Source organism: Gobius niger (genome assembly GCF_951799975.1).
Source record: "Gobius niger genome assembly, chromosome: 2".
NCBI lineage: Eukaryota > Metazoa > Chordata > Actinopteri > Gobiiformes > Gobiidae > Gobius > Gobius niger.
Window position 1 is genome coordinate 36222294 of NC_136853.1, and position 15941 is coordinate 36238234.

The 15941-nt window shown below is 40.1% G+C and overlaps 1 protein-coding gene across 1 annotated transcript; it reads right to left on the reverse strand.

The window, feature by feature from the left end:
• Nucleotides 1–1453: 1453 nt before the first annotated feature.
• On the reverse strand, nt 1454–15265 carry abcd2 (ATP-binding cassette, sub-family D (ALD), member 2). Its single transcript, XM_079551562.1, has 10 exons — nt 14179–15265; nt 12681–12861; nt 12062–12183; nt 7736–7898; nt 6690–6784; nt 6013–6158; nt 4188–4333; nt 3850–3934; nt 3638–3763; nt 1454–1847 (listed from the first exon to the last, which is right to left on the reverse strand). Exons 1-10 carry the CDS (start codon nt 15106–15108, stop codon nt 1643–1645), a joined length of 2199 nt encoding a protein of 732 aa, XP_079407688.1. The 5' UTR covers nt 15109–15265; the 3' UTR covers nt 1454–1642.
• Nucleotides 15266–15941: the final 676 nt, after the last annotated feature.

Genomic DNA, 15941 nt, shown 5'->3' on the forward strand with positions numbered 1-15941 from the left:
AAATCTAGCCACAAAGTCTAATCATTTGTTAATTTACTGCTATGGACAAGTTAAATTACAGAGAAGTGACAAATCAAGTCATCTAATGCTCAAAACTAACACACTTTGAAAAAGTGGTCATACAAAAGGTCTAAAAACGAGTCCCAGTCTCAAGCCCTTCAAGTGTAGCTTTTGTCTTGTGACTTAGCAACCGTCACCTTGACCAGACATGGGCTGCATCCTAATGATCTAAAGCAGTTTGCTCAAAAGAATGACGAGCCAACCCAGTTAGAAAACAAATGGCACAGGGATACTGCAGAGAAACTAACAATGCGTTGCTAGTTTATGTACATTACAGAAAATTGCTAATGGGTGCTTTGATTGTCCATTCTTTTGAACTAAAGGCTGCAATAACAATTGACATGTTAGTAAAGAAGTCACTGAACAAAAAAAAAAACAGCTTAGTATTCGCCAATTCCTTTGAGATAGCCTGAGTCCCATTTTCTCGAATGCAACCTTACAACTCTGAGGTATGTTCAACCCTGATCATTGCTGCTTTTTCACTCACAGCACACAGACACATTGTCAGCATCCTGACATATTATTTCACAGTATCATTTACTGGCTGGTATCCTCAGTAACTAAGGACAAAAAATGGTAAACTATCATTTGTGCACATCTTATGTGGGAAATTTATGACATTATATCTAATAGTTTTCAAGTTGCCTAAAAGCTTGTTTGCTGCTACAGGCGTTGTCTTTATTTATAGGAATGATTGGTGCTGTGATTCTGATAAGCATTTTCCGTTCATGTGCTTTATAAATGATAGAACTGACACTAAAGAAAACCCAGTCCCGGAGCATTACCTGCAGACAAACCAGAGAAGTGTTTAATGCCAACTGAGATGACAGGCAGGGAGCCAAAATGACCTATATCACACATGCCAACTCTCTCCGTGTACCTGTTCATCATGTATAAATGTGACAGCGAGCGACCCCCACCTCCGGAGACCTCTGCTGCTGCTGCTGCCTCCTTTGAACCGTGGTCTGTATCCTTTGTATTTGTTCATTAAACCAGAACAGCGTAGCAGTGGAGGCAGAGCTGCGTTACTAATCACTGCCATAATAAGAGCAGGCCTGACACTGACACAGCAAAGGCCCAAATAAGTCTGTTTTTTTTATATGTGGCAGCAGATAATGTACTACAGAGTATGCCAGGAACAAATCAAGGCATGAGGGGGAACAATAATTTATTTAGCGTACTCCTGGAGCCAGTCCAAGAATTGGTTATTTTTTTCAGAATCTATATCAAGTAGTATTTTACTTCATAACATGCGAATTATTAAAGGTAAATAATATAGTAAATAAATGCCTAAAATGTACTCGAATGAATTTAACCTAATTAGGACATAAGTTCTGTTAAAAAAAAAGCCGTGCACTAAAACCGGAGTAACGTGCAAATAAAACATAAAATGAAAATGTCATTTGTTCAGACCACACACTCTCACCTTCAGTTTAAAGTGTTTGATCCCCACTCATTAAGGGATCGGTGAGAACTTGTCTTTAAGTATGGAAAGTGAGAGAATGCTTGGGGTGAAAACAAGTCTTTGTCTTCTTGTCCTCCTAATCCTTTGTGTGTGCCCTCCGAGGTCTATGGGTCTGTCTCACTCCTCTGCAGTTTTGAGCACAGAATCGTCCCCCAGGATCTTGCAAAGTTCATTAAGGCGGTTTTGCATCTCAGGGATCCCGGCCAGCTGGGACTCGAGTCTCTGCTTCTCCTCCGTGAGTGTGAGGCGCGTGGCTGTGTCCAGCTGCTCGAACCGCCAGCCGCCCTCCCCATCGAACTGCAGCAGGTGGGTGTGGTACTTCCTGTGGGAACGGGACACAAAGAATAGGATCGATACAATGAAAGGGTAAAGGGAAATTCACCGTGGGTCATTTGTTCTCTCTTCGACATTTGCTAAAAAAAAACATTTTGGACTCGGCTATACTGGCGCCATCAGCAGGCTACAAAATACAGAAAATACTATTATTGCAGTGAGTAATCAAAGAATGGATTTGCATGAGGACCTAAACTATTGAAATCTCAAATTCTACTGACTTTGGTCACATCTCCATGGAGACGAGCTGGAGACGTACCCACTCCTGGTAAAGCTACAGCCATGTCTTATGAGAGCTGAGCCACTCACAGCAAAGGCCCATGTTTGTTTGTACATTTATGAGGTATTTTTCAATGATGAAAATATCTGTCATAAAATAAATGCTTGTATTTAAAATGCTTTTATTGGGTAAAATTCTACACAGTGTGCCTTTAAAGATGAATTAATATACATGCACAATAATGAAAATAATGCTCGTCCACTTCACTGTCAACAATATCAAAGCTTTTAAAGAATCAGTCAAGTCTAATAAGCGTCACCCATCCTCAGTAGCCGCGTGGCCTTGTGAAAGAGCAGGTCGAAGTAGCTTCAGCTCTGGATTGGTACTTGCAATTCTTTCAAACGAAAAAATAAAGTGAAACTAAATTGTATTTTGATAGAATTGTGGAAGGACAATGGGCCTCATTCACGACCGTTCACAACACGGTCACAAGCACAAATTTGTTCTTACAGGGACTATACGGAGTTTAAAAATGTTAAAACTAAGTATTTTCATCCCCCTACATGTTCCAGCCATGTCCTAATATGTAGAATGAGTTCAGACCTGTTCACCACAACTGCCTCTAAAATCCTGCACTCTCACTCAAAAAGGTGTTAATTCGGGTCCGAAGTGCCGTCATGCACGAGCTTAATATAGAAGCTGCAGTTACGCATAAGACCTGAGGTGGCAGTAGTGAGCATAAAATGACAAACTTGCATCTAACTCCTTTAAAGCAGTACTAAGTAACGTGTTTATCTTAATAAATCTTTCATCTCCCCCAGGTGTCTCTGGCCAGAAAACCATGTTTGCAACTTGACTGCCACCGGACTGGAGCCACCAATACACACTAATGGAATCACGAAGAAGAAGCTAACATGCTAACGGGCAAAGCTAACTGCGGGCTAACGTTACTTTAAACAGTATTTACAGCCAAGTTTGAGTGAAAAAGAAATATTTCCATTGTATAATTGGATGTACAATATCCCCCTCTCCCTTCACCTTTCCTGTCAGTGTAGTATTTACTCTCCAAACAATTAATAAGTCAAAAAATCGTAACTTGCTACGACACCTGCAGTTGCGCTTATGACCTCTAGTGGCAAGAGTTACTTAGTACTGCTTTAAGGCCTTCTTAGGAAGATTTTTGCCATTCACAAAACTTGTTTATAGGTGAAAACGTTCCTCTGTAAGAACAAATCTTAAGAACAGTCTGGACGGCTCGTACGCACAAAAAATCTTCAGTTCTGTTCACAAACATGGTCCTGATGGAATATTCTGAGTCATATATATTTGTACATATTAAATCATATACTCATTAATTCCAAAATATAAATCATCATTATAAATTACAGATGCCTTTATACAGAAATAAGTTGGTAATATGGTTATCTGTCACATTATTATCCATAGATGTTGGTTCATGACACAATTTTACAATTGAATGAAATGTAGATGAACTAAGCAACGTCATCTATGGTTCATTCTTATGAGATTATTATGATTCACATGCGCCAGCTTCTTACCACAGCGAGGGCCTGTGTGTGATGGACAGCAGGGAGATGCCGGCATCTTTGGCGGTCTGGAAAATCTTTCCTTCTACGTCAATACTCACAGCACTGGTGCACTCATCCAGCAAGGCATATTTAGGCCTGAACACAGAGAATAGAATTGATATATACACAATATGGAGATAGTAATTGACATTATGTTCTTTAAATCTGCAATGTGAACTTACTTGTGATAAAACATACGTGCCATCCCCATCCTCTGCTTTTCACCTCCTGATAGAACATCCTTCCAGTCCAACTCAGCATCCCAGCCTAATAAACAGTATACAATCATTACATTTCAGTTACTTTTTGGCCTTATCTCCTTTCTCTTTCTTACAGACGAACTTTTCAAAATACAAACCGTGTTTCAACCAAAAAATACACAATGAGTAACTTGGTCTACCATGTTGCTTTTTATTTATTTATTTTAATATTCTGATTCTGGTCAAGCTTTTACTTGCACACTTTAGCCTCATACCTTTGACATTCTGTTAACAATAAGATAAGAGTTTAATTTTCCCACCTCCTTCTCTGGTGACGATGTGGTTGAGGTTGACTATGGCCAAAATGGCTTCCAGGTCTTTGTCAGTGAGGCTTCGAGCTGCCATGTCTTCCAAGGAGTCTGGGTAGATGACCTGGTCCCTCAGTGAGCCCATGGACATGTAGGGCCTGTAGAAACAGGACATGGTCAGCGCACAGCAAACAAGGAAGGATCAAAAAGTGTATTATTCATATAGCACAGGGGTGTTGAACTCGTTTGGGTCGGGGGCCGAAATTCAGCCCCCGCGGGCCACATATATATTGTAAAGGACTGTGGCCTAATAAACAACAACATCTTTCACTTATTGTGCTTTATCAGCCTGTGTCACATGTTTCTCAAACTTTCTCATTATTCATATACTCCACACTCGATGGGAGTAAGTTACTATTGTAGCCACAGCCGCCCTGGGGCAGACTGACCATTTATCACATGGCTATAATAAGCTGTTTATAGCCTGATCTCTTATTATGTCAGTGTCCTCTGCTGGATACACGTGAAATTATTTCCTTATTTTAATTAAAGCTGCCCCTGAGTGGCTGGAGTGAGCAAACTAGAGATTTCGTTAAGAATCCATAACTCAGCACAGGAAGGGGCTGGAAGCTGACTGTTTTTTTGACATGCTCAGGAATTCATGCTCCCCAAAGAGCCACATTAAATCATCTTGACCATGACACATGTGATATAGCATCAACTGGCTCTAGCTCCAAATCAACGCCCTATAGACATTGTGTGCTATTACAAACCAAGTCTGGATTCTACTTGGTGAGAGGAAGTACACTTACATACCTTAATATCTATTGCCAAATGTGCTAATGGAGTTCTGTTCTCAATATGGCAATGTTGTTTACATTACATAATCAATTATATCTTTATTCAAGTCCTTTGAGTATTTATAGCTTGTTGCTCCCACCTCTGGCAGAAACACATCTACCACTCAACCATACATTTGCCTCTGAGCACTCTTTTGTCTGAGCCTCATTTCATAAAGTGGTTTAGACACTGAACACAAGAATCAGCTGAAAGCGGGAGTGAAGAGACAAAAGTGCATTGTTTCAACACTCACGTAACAAACACAAACACGCAGCGACACACATTACGCTGCTGTTGTTTCTAATGTCGTGTTAGCTGTACCGGATTGTATTACTGCTGCCAGGTGGCTCTCTCATCCGATGTATAAAATATTTACTGCTCTGTGGGAGACGGTCGCCTGAGTCTGCAGCTTTCAGCAGTCTTGGTATAGATTTCAATGGACATGTAAGATTATAGGTTCAAACTGTTATCTTCAGTTCATAGACTTTTTATTGATTTATTTTTACAAGACTGGTTAGTCACTGTAATTGTTTAAATCTCACATTTAAGCATAAGCCAGTTTAAATGGATGTGCAAGTTACATGTCATGTCAATGCAGACATAATACATGCTCAGCTATAGCAGTAATTAAGCAACGTTTATTTGTCTTTTGTACAGTATAGCAACAAAATATTATACAAGATAGTAAATATTCCTTAAAATCAAATGAGGTAATTGTGTTTTAGAATAACTGAACATATTGAATAGCTTGTGATCTGACAATTTTTATTTTATTTTTTTTCTGGAATCTTTAACGTATTGTGATTATTATTTCAAAGTAGCTGTGTTATTAAACAGCATCTGACTGGTTGGATTGTAAATATTTAACTTAAGCCGAAGCTCATTTCACACCAGCTGCTCCTGTTACACTGGATTACGTTACAAAGGGTTATATGGAGTAACCAGGTCGGCGGTGGTGCGTAGTCGTTGCTTGATATTGATTAAGGCGTGTCTGTACCTTTGAGGGATGTAGAACATGTGCTGAGGGGAGGGTTTGTGCAGGCGTCCTCCATAGACAGGCCACAGACCACTCAGGATCCTGAACAGAGAGCTTTTCCCACAGCCGTTTGGCCCTGTGATCAACAGGTGCATGCTCTCCTCCACCTGAAGACAGACGTCATAGTGCTGTCAGTGCATTATAACTGCATTAGGAAATAAAGACTTGAAGACCCTAATTTAAAACAGAATATATATATATGAACTTATAAATACAGTGTTTACCCCATATTACACTGCTGTGGTTCCTAACGGTCCTTCCTTTCCTGTGCTTAAAAACGTGCGCTCACCCCCGACCAAAACCATGGCCCAAATCAATGCATCAAAACATCAAAATATATCACTACTATGTATTTATTTCAGACAGAAAATAAACACTATGTCCCATAATGTACTAGGGTAATGGATCACAAAGGTATAACAATAAGTGGAAAAACACAGCATGTAGGCAACGCCTAATGAGACTCTGGAGATCTGACAAATACAAAGCATCTTGTGAACGTGCAGTAGTGATAGAAATGCTCTTCATTCAAAGTCACTTTCAGGTTTAACAGATTAAAGGATTACTGCTGTGCTGAAATACTAATGTATAGCTATAAGTAATACAGAATTGTAGAAATACGTGCATGCTTTTATTACCTTAAAGTTCAAACAGGACACCACCACATCTCCATTTGGTGTAATAATGGGCACATTCTCACACACAATGCCTTGGTCGACGTCTATGGCTTCCCCTGGACAAACATGAAGATAAGAGGCATTATTTACACATACTCAGTCAGTGGGCACTGATATGGGATAATCTCTATGGATAAAGGTTTAGAAACGCAAGTATTGTGTCTTAACCCTTAGCTTAACTTCATCGATGTTTGCCCTATAACTCTGTATTTAGGAAACCTGTTAGGACCTGTTCAGATGCAGACTTTTCAAATATATTGTCACAATTACTTTCATGGTACAGATCAGATCGGCTTGATTTCAGTTGTGGTGCCTGCTCTGAATGAAAATGTTCACCCAAATTAACCCTGTGTGATATACTGTTTCCCTCAGGCGACAAACCACCCGAGTGGCTCTGACACTGGCCCTTTGGGTTTTTAAAAAAACCTTTATACAATGTTTCTGCCCAATGAAATCAGGGGCTAAAATGGGACATTTGTGGAGGGGGTGGAGCCGTCCTTTCACAACGCAGAGTCACAGGTGGCACAGGTGAGATAATGATCACTTTTGTACAGGTTTAAAATGGAATAACTGGATAAAATAAAAATGTGAATGTGCATGAATATGTCAAGAAGCATTAAAATTGTTTACATAGGTTTTTTGTTTTTTATTTATACACTAAAAGTGTGCTTTTTCACTTTGTTGCCTCAAGGCAACATTATGCAGATCTTTGTTGGGGAAATACAGTATAATGCTGGGGATGGGGGTGTGTTGGAACGAAAAAAGTTCTCCATAGTCAGTCCTACCTACTATTCTGTTCTGTTCACCCAAAAAGCAGGTTAATATATCCCCGAAAATACAAAGTCATGCCAGGGTTTTTAATATTAATCAGTTTATCATCAACTACTTTTTCAAACAGATTTTACATTTTTTACACGTGTGTACAAAAAGCTTAAAAAATATATTATTTTCCAATTCATATCATGCTTTATATGTATTTATAATTAACCGAGCGGACTCAGCCATACCCCTGATCTCCAGCGGTCCATCGATGTGAATCCCAGGCTTGCTCTTCTTCTCCCCCCCTTCAGTTGCCGTTAGCGACGAGCGTTTGTAAATGCCCTTTTGCACATCCTCAAACACCACAAACATGTTGTGCACTCGGGCTGTGTACCCCGCCAGCTCCGTGACCTGAGGGACAGAGACCAAAGATCAGCTGTGTTTGCACTGTGGTCACTCTCCTGGTTGGGTCATAGAAACATAGAACCATCCAATGCGTACAACTAAGTTTTATTATTCACTTCTAAGTAATCATTATGAGTACGTACTTTCTTTATCTCCATTTTTAATTCTGATGACATGGCTTGAATTTAAATGAAACAAGTAATCATTTCTCTGTGGAGACTTATTAAATATAATCTTTTCAAATAGGTCTAAACAACAGGAAAAAAAGAAAAGAAAAGAAAAGCGGCATCTCAAAGCACAGTTGTTGACACAGCTTCAGACAACACAGTTCAGGGAATTTACAGACATCATGTGGAGCAGATGAACTTTATTGCAGTTCAGTAAAGGACCTTGAATTGGAGCGGATAGGCCAAACACGTGTTATATATCAGCACAGTTCGTTCTTTGTTTTTAAGTAAGTAAAAGAAGCATATTAGTAATTCTATTTTAGCATAAAACATTTGGAGATGCAGTCAGATCTGAATCCAGGAGATACGGCATGAATGAACCAAACAAAAACAACTCATGAACAGCATATAGTGAGGCATCTGTTTGCTGCTTCCCTGAGTTCATTCATGATGTGAGAGAGTGAAGAGATACAGAAGTGCAGCCCTAAAGATCAACAGATGGAGGATTATTCAAAGAGAGCCTATAAGCCCCGAGAGCTACTGGCCACTTCACACACACACACACACATTTACAACACACACACACTGGCCGCTGCAGCCTGACCTACACAGACATGACGGGCAGAGATGGGGAGAAAGAGGAAGCGAATTCTGTGTTTTCAAAAGCAGCATCAACAAACTACTCTCTGCCCTGAGGCTTCCTTCACAGACAATACAGTCAGAGGTCTGTTCAGTGTAGTCTGGATCACGACACAACACTGGGCAGTTACAACCTTGGATATGAGACAACAGAAAGCATTGGATGTAGCCATGGACAATAATATACAGAAATTACTGCATTTGGTTTCTGAAGATGTTGAATAAATATATATATGTATAAACCTGCTACATGCCGTCCCCCCAAGTTAGGGAGTTAGGGTTATGATTAGAGACGGCAAATGCGATGCAAGTTGTGTTTCACTTACACACATCTTGGCTTTCAAATGAGGTCACACTGGTAAACTCTCCTGTCAATACGCTTCGGGATTTGGATATGCATAATTGGAGAAAATAACTTTAGCCCTAACCCTAAAATGGCAGATAACAGGTTGATGGATAATAGCAGAACATTTTACATGCAATACTAAGAGTACTGTATTACACAATCACTAATGAGGTATGTTTGGAAATATGCGATGTATATAATGATCTAGGATTAAAGTAAAGATTTATTGGACATTTTGCATGTTTGTTTTCACACCTCCAACCTTTTCATGTCCAGAAAAATGTTAACTTTGCATAAAATAAAATAAGACAAAATGCTATAATTTCAGCTGGCTCTGGACTTTCTCTTCTAAGATATTGGATACAGACAAATGACATAAATCGGTGTACACGATGATAGTGTGGCTCAATATTTAACATGAACATCTTTAACTTTAAGGCATTAAAAGCAGGGAGCAGGACACGTCACAGGGATGTGCCAGTGACTCAGTGGAAGGATGGGAACAGGAATGTGCTCTAGTTTCTTAAATCACTACTCGCACGTCCCGTCCCTGTGGCTACAGCGTGTGGAGGCTTGCTGCTGTACAGAGTCCAATTCATGTTCTCCTCCAGGCACTTAACTATTTGAGCAATGTGAAGCTGTCTCTCCGAGAACAGATGCCGGACACTCGTCACTGCATACGCAATGCTTATAGTTTTGTCTGTTGTGCTATCAATGAAACTGAAACAGAATGAAGAAGTACACGGTTCTCGGGAAAAAACACTAAACACCAAACCACATCAACACCAAAGTTTGAGTACAAGAGGAACTCAACTACTCACAAATACATTGCTCAAAACTTCAAGCCTGTTTCTCTGTCTTTGCAGAAGTCTGAGGTCCTCATTCAACTCACACAGACAAAAGATCACATGCACTTGACCCTTGCTTTGTAAAGATACTGGGGAAAATACTCAAAGTGGGCATACGATCAAAACCTTCAGACAAGTACAAACCAGTTGCTCTAGTCAACAATACAGTCTCTTAATAAATGTGCTGCAGCCAAATCTAATGAACATCAAAATGTACAGAGAGAGAGAGGGAGAGAGGGGGCACGAATGAATCTTGTTTTTTTTTTTTTTTTTAGGATTTACATTCAAAGAGCGATCAAGGCTCTGGCTTTCATTCTGAACAAGGCTTTCCATTCAGTGAATTTTCTTATTCAGTGCCAGCTCATTAAAGTGCAGTAAAAGCAGGAGAGCCTTTAGTACATTGATAAAAAAGCATTTATGAACCCTTGAGTGTTAATGTCGCTCATCTGCAAATCCAAGTCATGGGTCAAACATGTATGACATATTGACTGATTGATAAACTTTTATTTATGCGGGGAAATTTTGTCTTGGGCTCATTGTCTGCAGCTGCCACACAAACATCCATTCAACAATACAAATGCATTGGTCTCACAAACACATCAGTTCAAATAACCAGTACCGACCAGCAGTGTTTCCCACACATGCATCACAATAAGGCAACACAATTCAACACATTTGATTATTTGACCCGAGGGTTTATTCAAAACATCTGCGAGCCGCACCGCCCAAACAGACAGTGGTATGCAAAGGTTCAGGCATTCACACTGTACTTTAACTATCATCAACTACAGCAAGGCTTCAGCACAATGAAACATCTACTAGAAACAACAAGATTTTTTTCACGTGGGATGAATCAAGATGTTTCAATACGGGCGCTGTATTGAAATATGTGTGTCAGAATGTATTGTGGTTCATGTGTCAGGATATGTTTTGTAACATGGTGTTGCTGACAATGCTTTACCCCAGGGTTTTCCTTTGTCGGCTGTAGCTGGGTTTTGACCAGTTTGAAAAGCGAATGACCAGTAAAAATATTTTTTTCCAAAAGGGCCGAAAATAGGCTACAATACAAAGTGTTTTTTGAGGCAGACCTTTCCTAAATCTAAAAAAAGTGTAATATTTCTATAGATTTTTTCTTTTTTTTTTAACTACGCCTCTATTTTACAAAGCGCAGTTGAAGCACCATCAGCACACTCGAAATGGACGGTTACATTTGCTTTTATAAAGATGTGTTAAGAACTTCAAAGCTAATAAATTTGATTACAATGTTCTTGTTCAGTCAACCTGAAGCCTCGCAGTGGCCCCTCCCAGAAGCGCAGGAGTGTGGCTGTGTTGAGAGCCGCTCTTCCCGGCTTGTCCCGGGAGTTTCCCAGTATTCAAAGCCGCTTTGAGTGTGGCAGAGCTGGGTCTATGGTGAATCACTCGAGGCTGACTTTTATTTCAGTGATGGGAGAATTCAAAGCTTTTCTTTCGCACACTAAGTCATATTAAAGAAGGGCAGGTGTGCAGCAAACACCGTGGACGGAGCTGGAGGAAGACAGCGATAAGGTTCACCGCCTATCTGAGTTAAAGTGCAGATGCATAAGGGGACGTGACACTGCGGCTGAGCACGTTTCAATTTGTGTTTTGAGCTGTTATTCCATCTTTCTCACATCGGAGTTCTTTCATGTGTTTTTACACCCACTCACTCATATTAAAGCCCCTGTGAAGAGCTCTAACCATAGGTGCATTGTTGTTAATATGACATAACATCCATTAAAATATTTTAAGTCTGGTAGTTCTTGTTTGGTTGAAATTTTAGGAACCAGTCGCCCAAAGTGTCCGACAAAAAAAAAGAATCTAGCAGAACCTCTGCCCAGCCCTATTTAAAGTTTTTCCCACATTTTTCACATTTATATTACATATTTTTGCAACCTGCTTTTCTTTTTAAGAAATGTAGCTGTAGCCCCTCATTGGGGGGGGATTGGCAAAAAGTATGATTTTTTGGGATTGGCAAAAAGTATGATTTTTTTTTGTCCCGAAGGCTTCAAACAACAATACAATATACAATACAATATCAACAATAATCTTAACATCATAATTCTTTGGTGAATTTGTGTAGCTGCGATGACTATTGCAGGATAGACATACAGTTAGTTCTGAATGGAATGTAACAAATAATTGTGTGTGTACCTCTTTATAGGAGGACATGATCCTCTCGATGGCGTCGGCTCCTGAGGCCAGAAGGTTTCTTGCCGTGGTGAAAGCCTCTGTCCGCTCACTCACCATCACCTGAGGCTGCCGATCGGCACTATCTGCGCAGCACAGATTCAGGGAGCAAAGTTTGAGGTTCAACATGTGCTAAAGGAAAGAAGCTCTGCTGCTGAGGCTGCTGTGTGAGAAATGTGCTTAAAACAGAAGTGTGCACTACCATGGGGCCGTGTAGCTTGTAGCTTAACAAATATTACAGTGAAAAAGGTATTATTTTATTAACATTTCCACAATTTTACTAAAAATGTAATAGTATTTTACATGTTTTGTTTTTGTTACAATGTTTTTACATGTTATTTACATATTGCTTTGACATATTATGTAATCCTGTTATTGCTATTCTCAAGTATTTTGAGATGCAAAATTGCTGTTTTGTTTTTTATTTTCCATGTTGTTATTGTTATCAGTATAATTATAGTCGTTGTGTAGAACATAAGCACTCTGGAATATATTCTCTCCTATCACTTGAGGATAACTTGATTTTCAACCAACACTAAATTTCACTGTACCTATTAATGCTGTATGTTTAATGCCAGCTCACCATTGTCTGCAAACCCGGTCGCAGTGATGATGGGCACGGCCACCATGACGAGGCCACTGCTGCTCCACACGTACTTCATGAGGAACTGCTCGATCATGATGTACCACAGGCGTTTGGACAGGATGAGGTTCATCTGCTCGGCCAGTGCTCGGTAACACTTCTGCAGCTGACGCATCTCCACCTGCACCACACACACTGTTGTTAGACCAATAAAGCGCGCTTTGTTTAGGCCTGGTGGGAGAATAACCGGTGTGTGCAGATCCGCCAAATCAATGTTTCCACTATTTCATTTACAATCTTTGTCTGTGCACATAATACAGCTTCAGATGTTATGAATACTTATACTAATGCTTAAACACATATAATGCAGCTTGTTATAAAAATATAATAATTTGAGTGACATCACAAGAGCTATACAGTGGTGCCCACATCTGTGCAGTGATAAGAACATGCAGAAAATACTCACTCATTTACCAAGTGTTGCTCATGTGCAAAATAAGTTGGATGTACAAAAATGGATCAGCAAGTGAGTCATTTGCAAATGTGTTACTCATGCAGCATTGTGTCATTTACATATCAGATTTGAGACGTTAATACTGTGATACAGGCAATATCAAGTGGTAAATTATACAAATGATAAATTAACCCCATAATGTTTTACCTGATTTTGCTCAATTTCTTTAATTAATTCATTTAGCAAAATTGGAACGTGATTTCACGTGAAATCACCACTGAATCAGAACCACTTTATCAATCACCTGCACTGTGACTGTAAACTTGCACTGCCAATGTTGACTTGTGATATTTTTATATTATTATTCTGTTCTAATTTTTACATAGTTTCCTTTTATCGATCAAGCCCATGATGGCGATAAATTGATAAACTGATTAATTATGAACACCTATTTTGCACATGTACTCGAAGAGAATAATCTTTTCTAAACTTGAATCCACGGATTCTAAAACTATGGAACCATTCGTGGCATTTGGGCTTCTTCCAGTAGTACTCTGGGTCATTTGTAATTTTAGACTTTATTAATTTAAAGTATAGGTAATTTATTTAAGTCATTAATTTATGCTTTTATTCAAGCTAAGTGATTTCTGCTTATTACATGATTTATAACTAGTTCAAACATAATTTAATTCAATTCAGGTTTTAGACTTTGTTTACTTCTGATTTGATCTTGATCCTTGTGGTTCTTTGAAGGTAAAATAATTCATGAGATGATGTTTAAAAGGTGAAATATTTATAAGAGAGAACTTTTTAAATTTGAGAACCTCTACTTAAATGACTACAACATAGGCAACTCATGTAGTGTATTACCAAACAATAGTAAGAAGTGAGTCAAAAAGGTTATAAATAGTCTACATGTTGGTTATTACTTGAGATCTGGCTGCAGGATCGTTGATCCTGCTGGTGACTCCAACTCCCTGCTATAGATTTACATGCCATGTGATTTAATTAAGTTGCAAGTCTTTATTTGATTGATTTAAATACCTTGTGCCCCCTGTAGAAAGCTATTTCCTCGGCATTGGCAATGATCCTGGAGTGCACATAGCGCAGGTAGCCCTTCCGGTGCGCCTCCTCAGCCACCAGCTTCCCAAACTTCGGCGAACATGCCCTGAGGACCTTGGCTGTAGCAAACACCACTAGTCCTGCCAGAAGTGTTGGCCCAGAGGCGTTCGCCCCCCGGGACCTGGCTGTCTGTATGAGGGTGTAGGAAGTGAGTATCACGTCCAGGATGGGTTTGGTGAGGTTGGAGTAGAGATGCGCCACAGATTGGGAAAACATCATGACATCTTCGGTCAAAGATTGGTCCGGGTTGGCCAGCCTACCGTCCATGTTGCTGACTCTGTAGTAGGTTTGGTCTGTGAAGTAGGTCTGGTAGGCATGGTCCACGAGCCGGGTGCGGAAGGCCAGAGCCAGCTTGCACTCCAAGAATCTGATGGCGCTGTTGACGAAGGTGGCCGGGATGGCGATGAGCAGCCACTTGATCAGCTGCAAGATGAAGCGCTTGGGCTTCTTTTCCACAATAGTTTTGACTATCTTACCGTCCAAACTGGCAACATATATTGATAAAAACGTCCTGGATATGAGCGCCACGGAGTGAAGCGATAGCAACCCCAATTCCTTTGAAACGAGATTGGGAAACAGGATTTTGCCAAGGTCTAGCATTTGCCTAAAAAACACCGCATTTACCCCCGGTGATGTCTTTTTCTCCTGTGCATTCCCCGAGCAAACAGAGCCATTCTCCGCCTTGGAAATCTGTCCATTTATCACGGGCTCGCTGCGCTTCCTCAGCTGCCTGCAGATGATGGGGTACAGCGTTTTGACTCCGTAGGCGGCCGCCGCTAGAAACACGGCTCGCTTCGCCACAGTCGTGCGCTCCCATTTCACTTTGGCTGCAGCATCAAGGATGTTGGCCATTTTTCGGATGTTAGTGGATTCTGTTAATCGACCTCACAGCAGCCATCCCCGAAAATCGACCCACAGCAACTCCTGACGCCGCACTGATGCGAAACAAGCCTGTTACATGCACCGCTAGTCCACTACAACATCCTGCTTCTCGCACGAAGCAACCGCACGCTTAACGTACATCGCAACTCTACTTCCGGTGTTATGCCGAAAACTGTAGCGGTGACTATTTTACAACAGACAGGAGGATTCAAGGCCTGTTTTTTCCACAATCTTACCTATGTTTGTATTTAAATATGTATAGCTGACTGACACTTTATTTTATCTGCAGGAGATTTTTTTTTTTTCCAGCTGCGCGTGCTCATGGTACGTGGGAATACCTTACTCGGAGGTCAGGCAGTATTCGGCGTAACACCGCGGGTGCCGAGTGAACTTCTGACTTCATAATAAAAGATGGAATGAGAGCGTATGGTTTAACTTTACAGAGATCACACCATAGACTGTAGATCACACACACTATAACGGCATCCCGAGTATTTCATTTAAAGTTAAAGTTTAAATTTTCGCCCCCACTTTCTACCCATAGACTGTAAAATACCCGGATGACTCGCGCAGGTCACGTTCTTTTAACCAAAATGATTAAATAAATTAACAAGTAATTTGTATTAAAAAAAAATATATATATATCAAACGATGTTGAGTTAGCTCTTATAGTAATTTTCTGAGACTATTTCGTATTTTACGTTTGTTTACATTGATATTGCTAGAAAAGATAGCCGTAACGTTAGCCAACCATAGCCAACATAAGTTAGCAAAAACGGAGCTACCTTTTTTATGTTATGTTT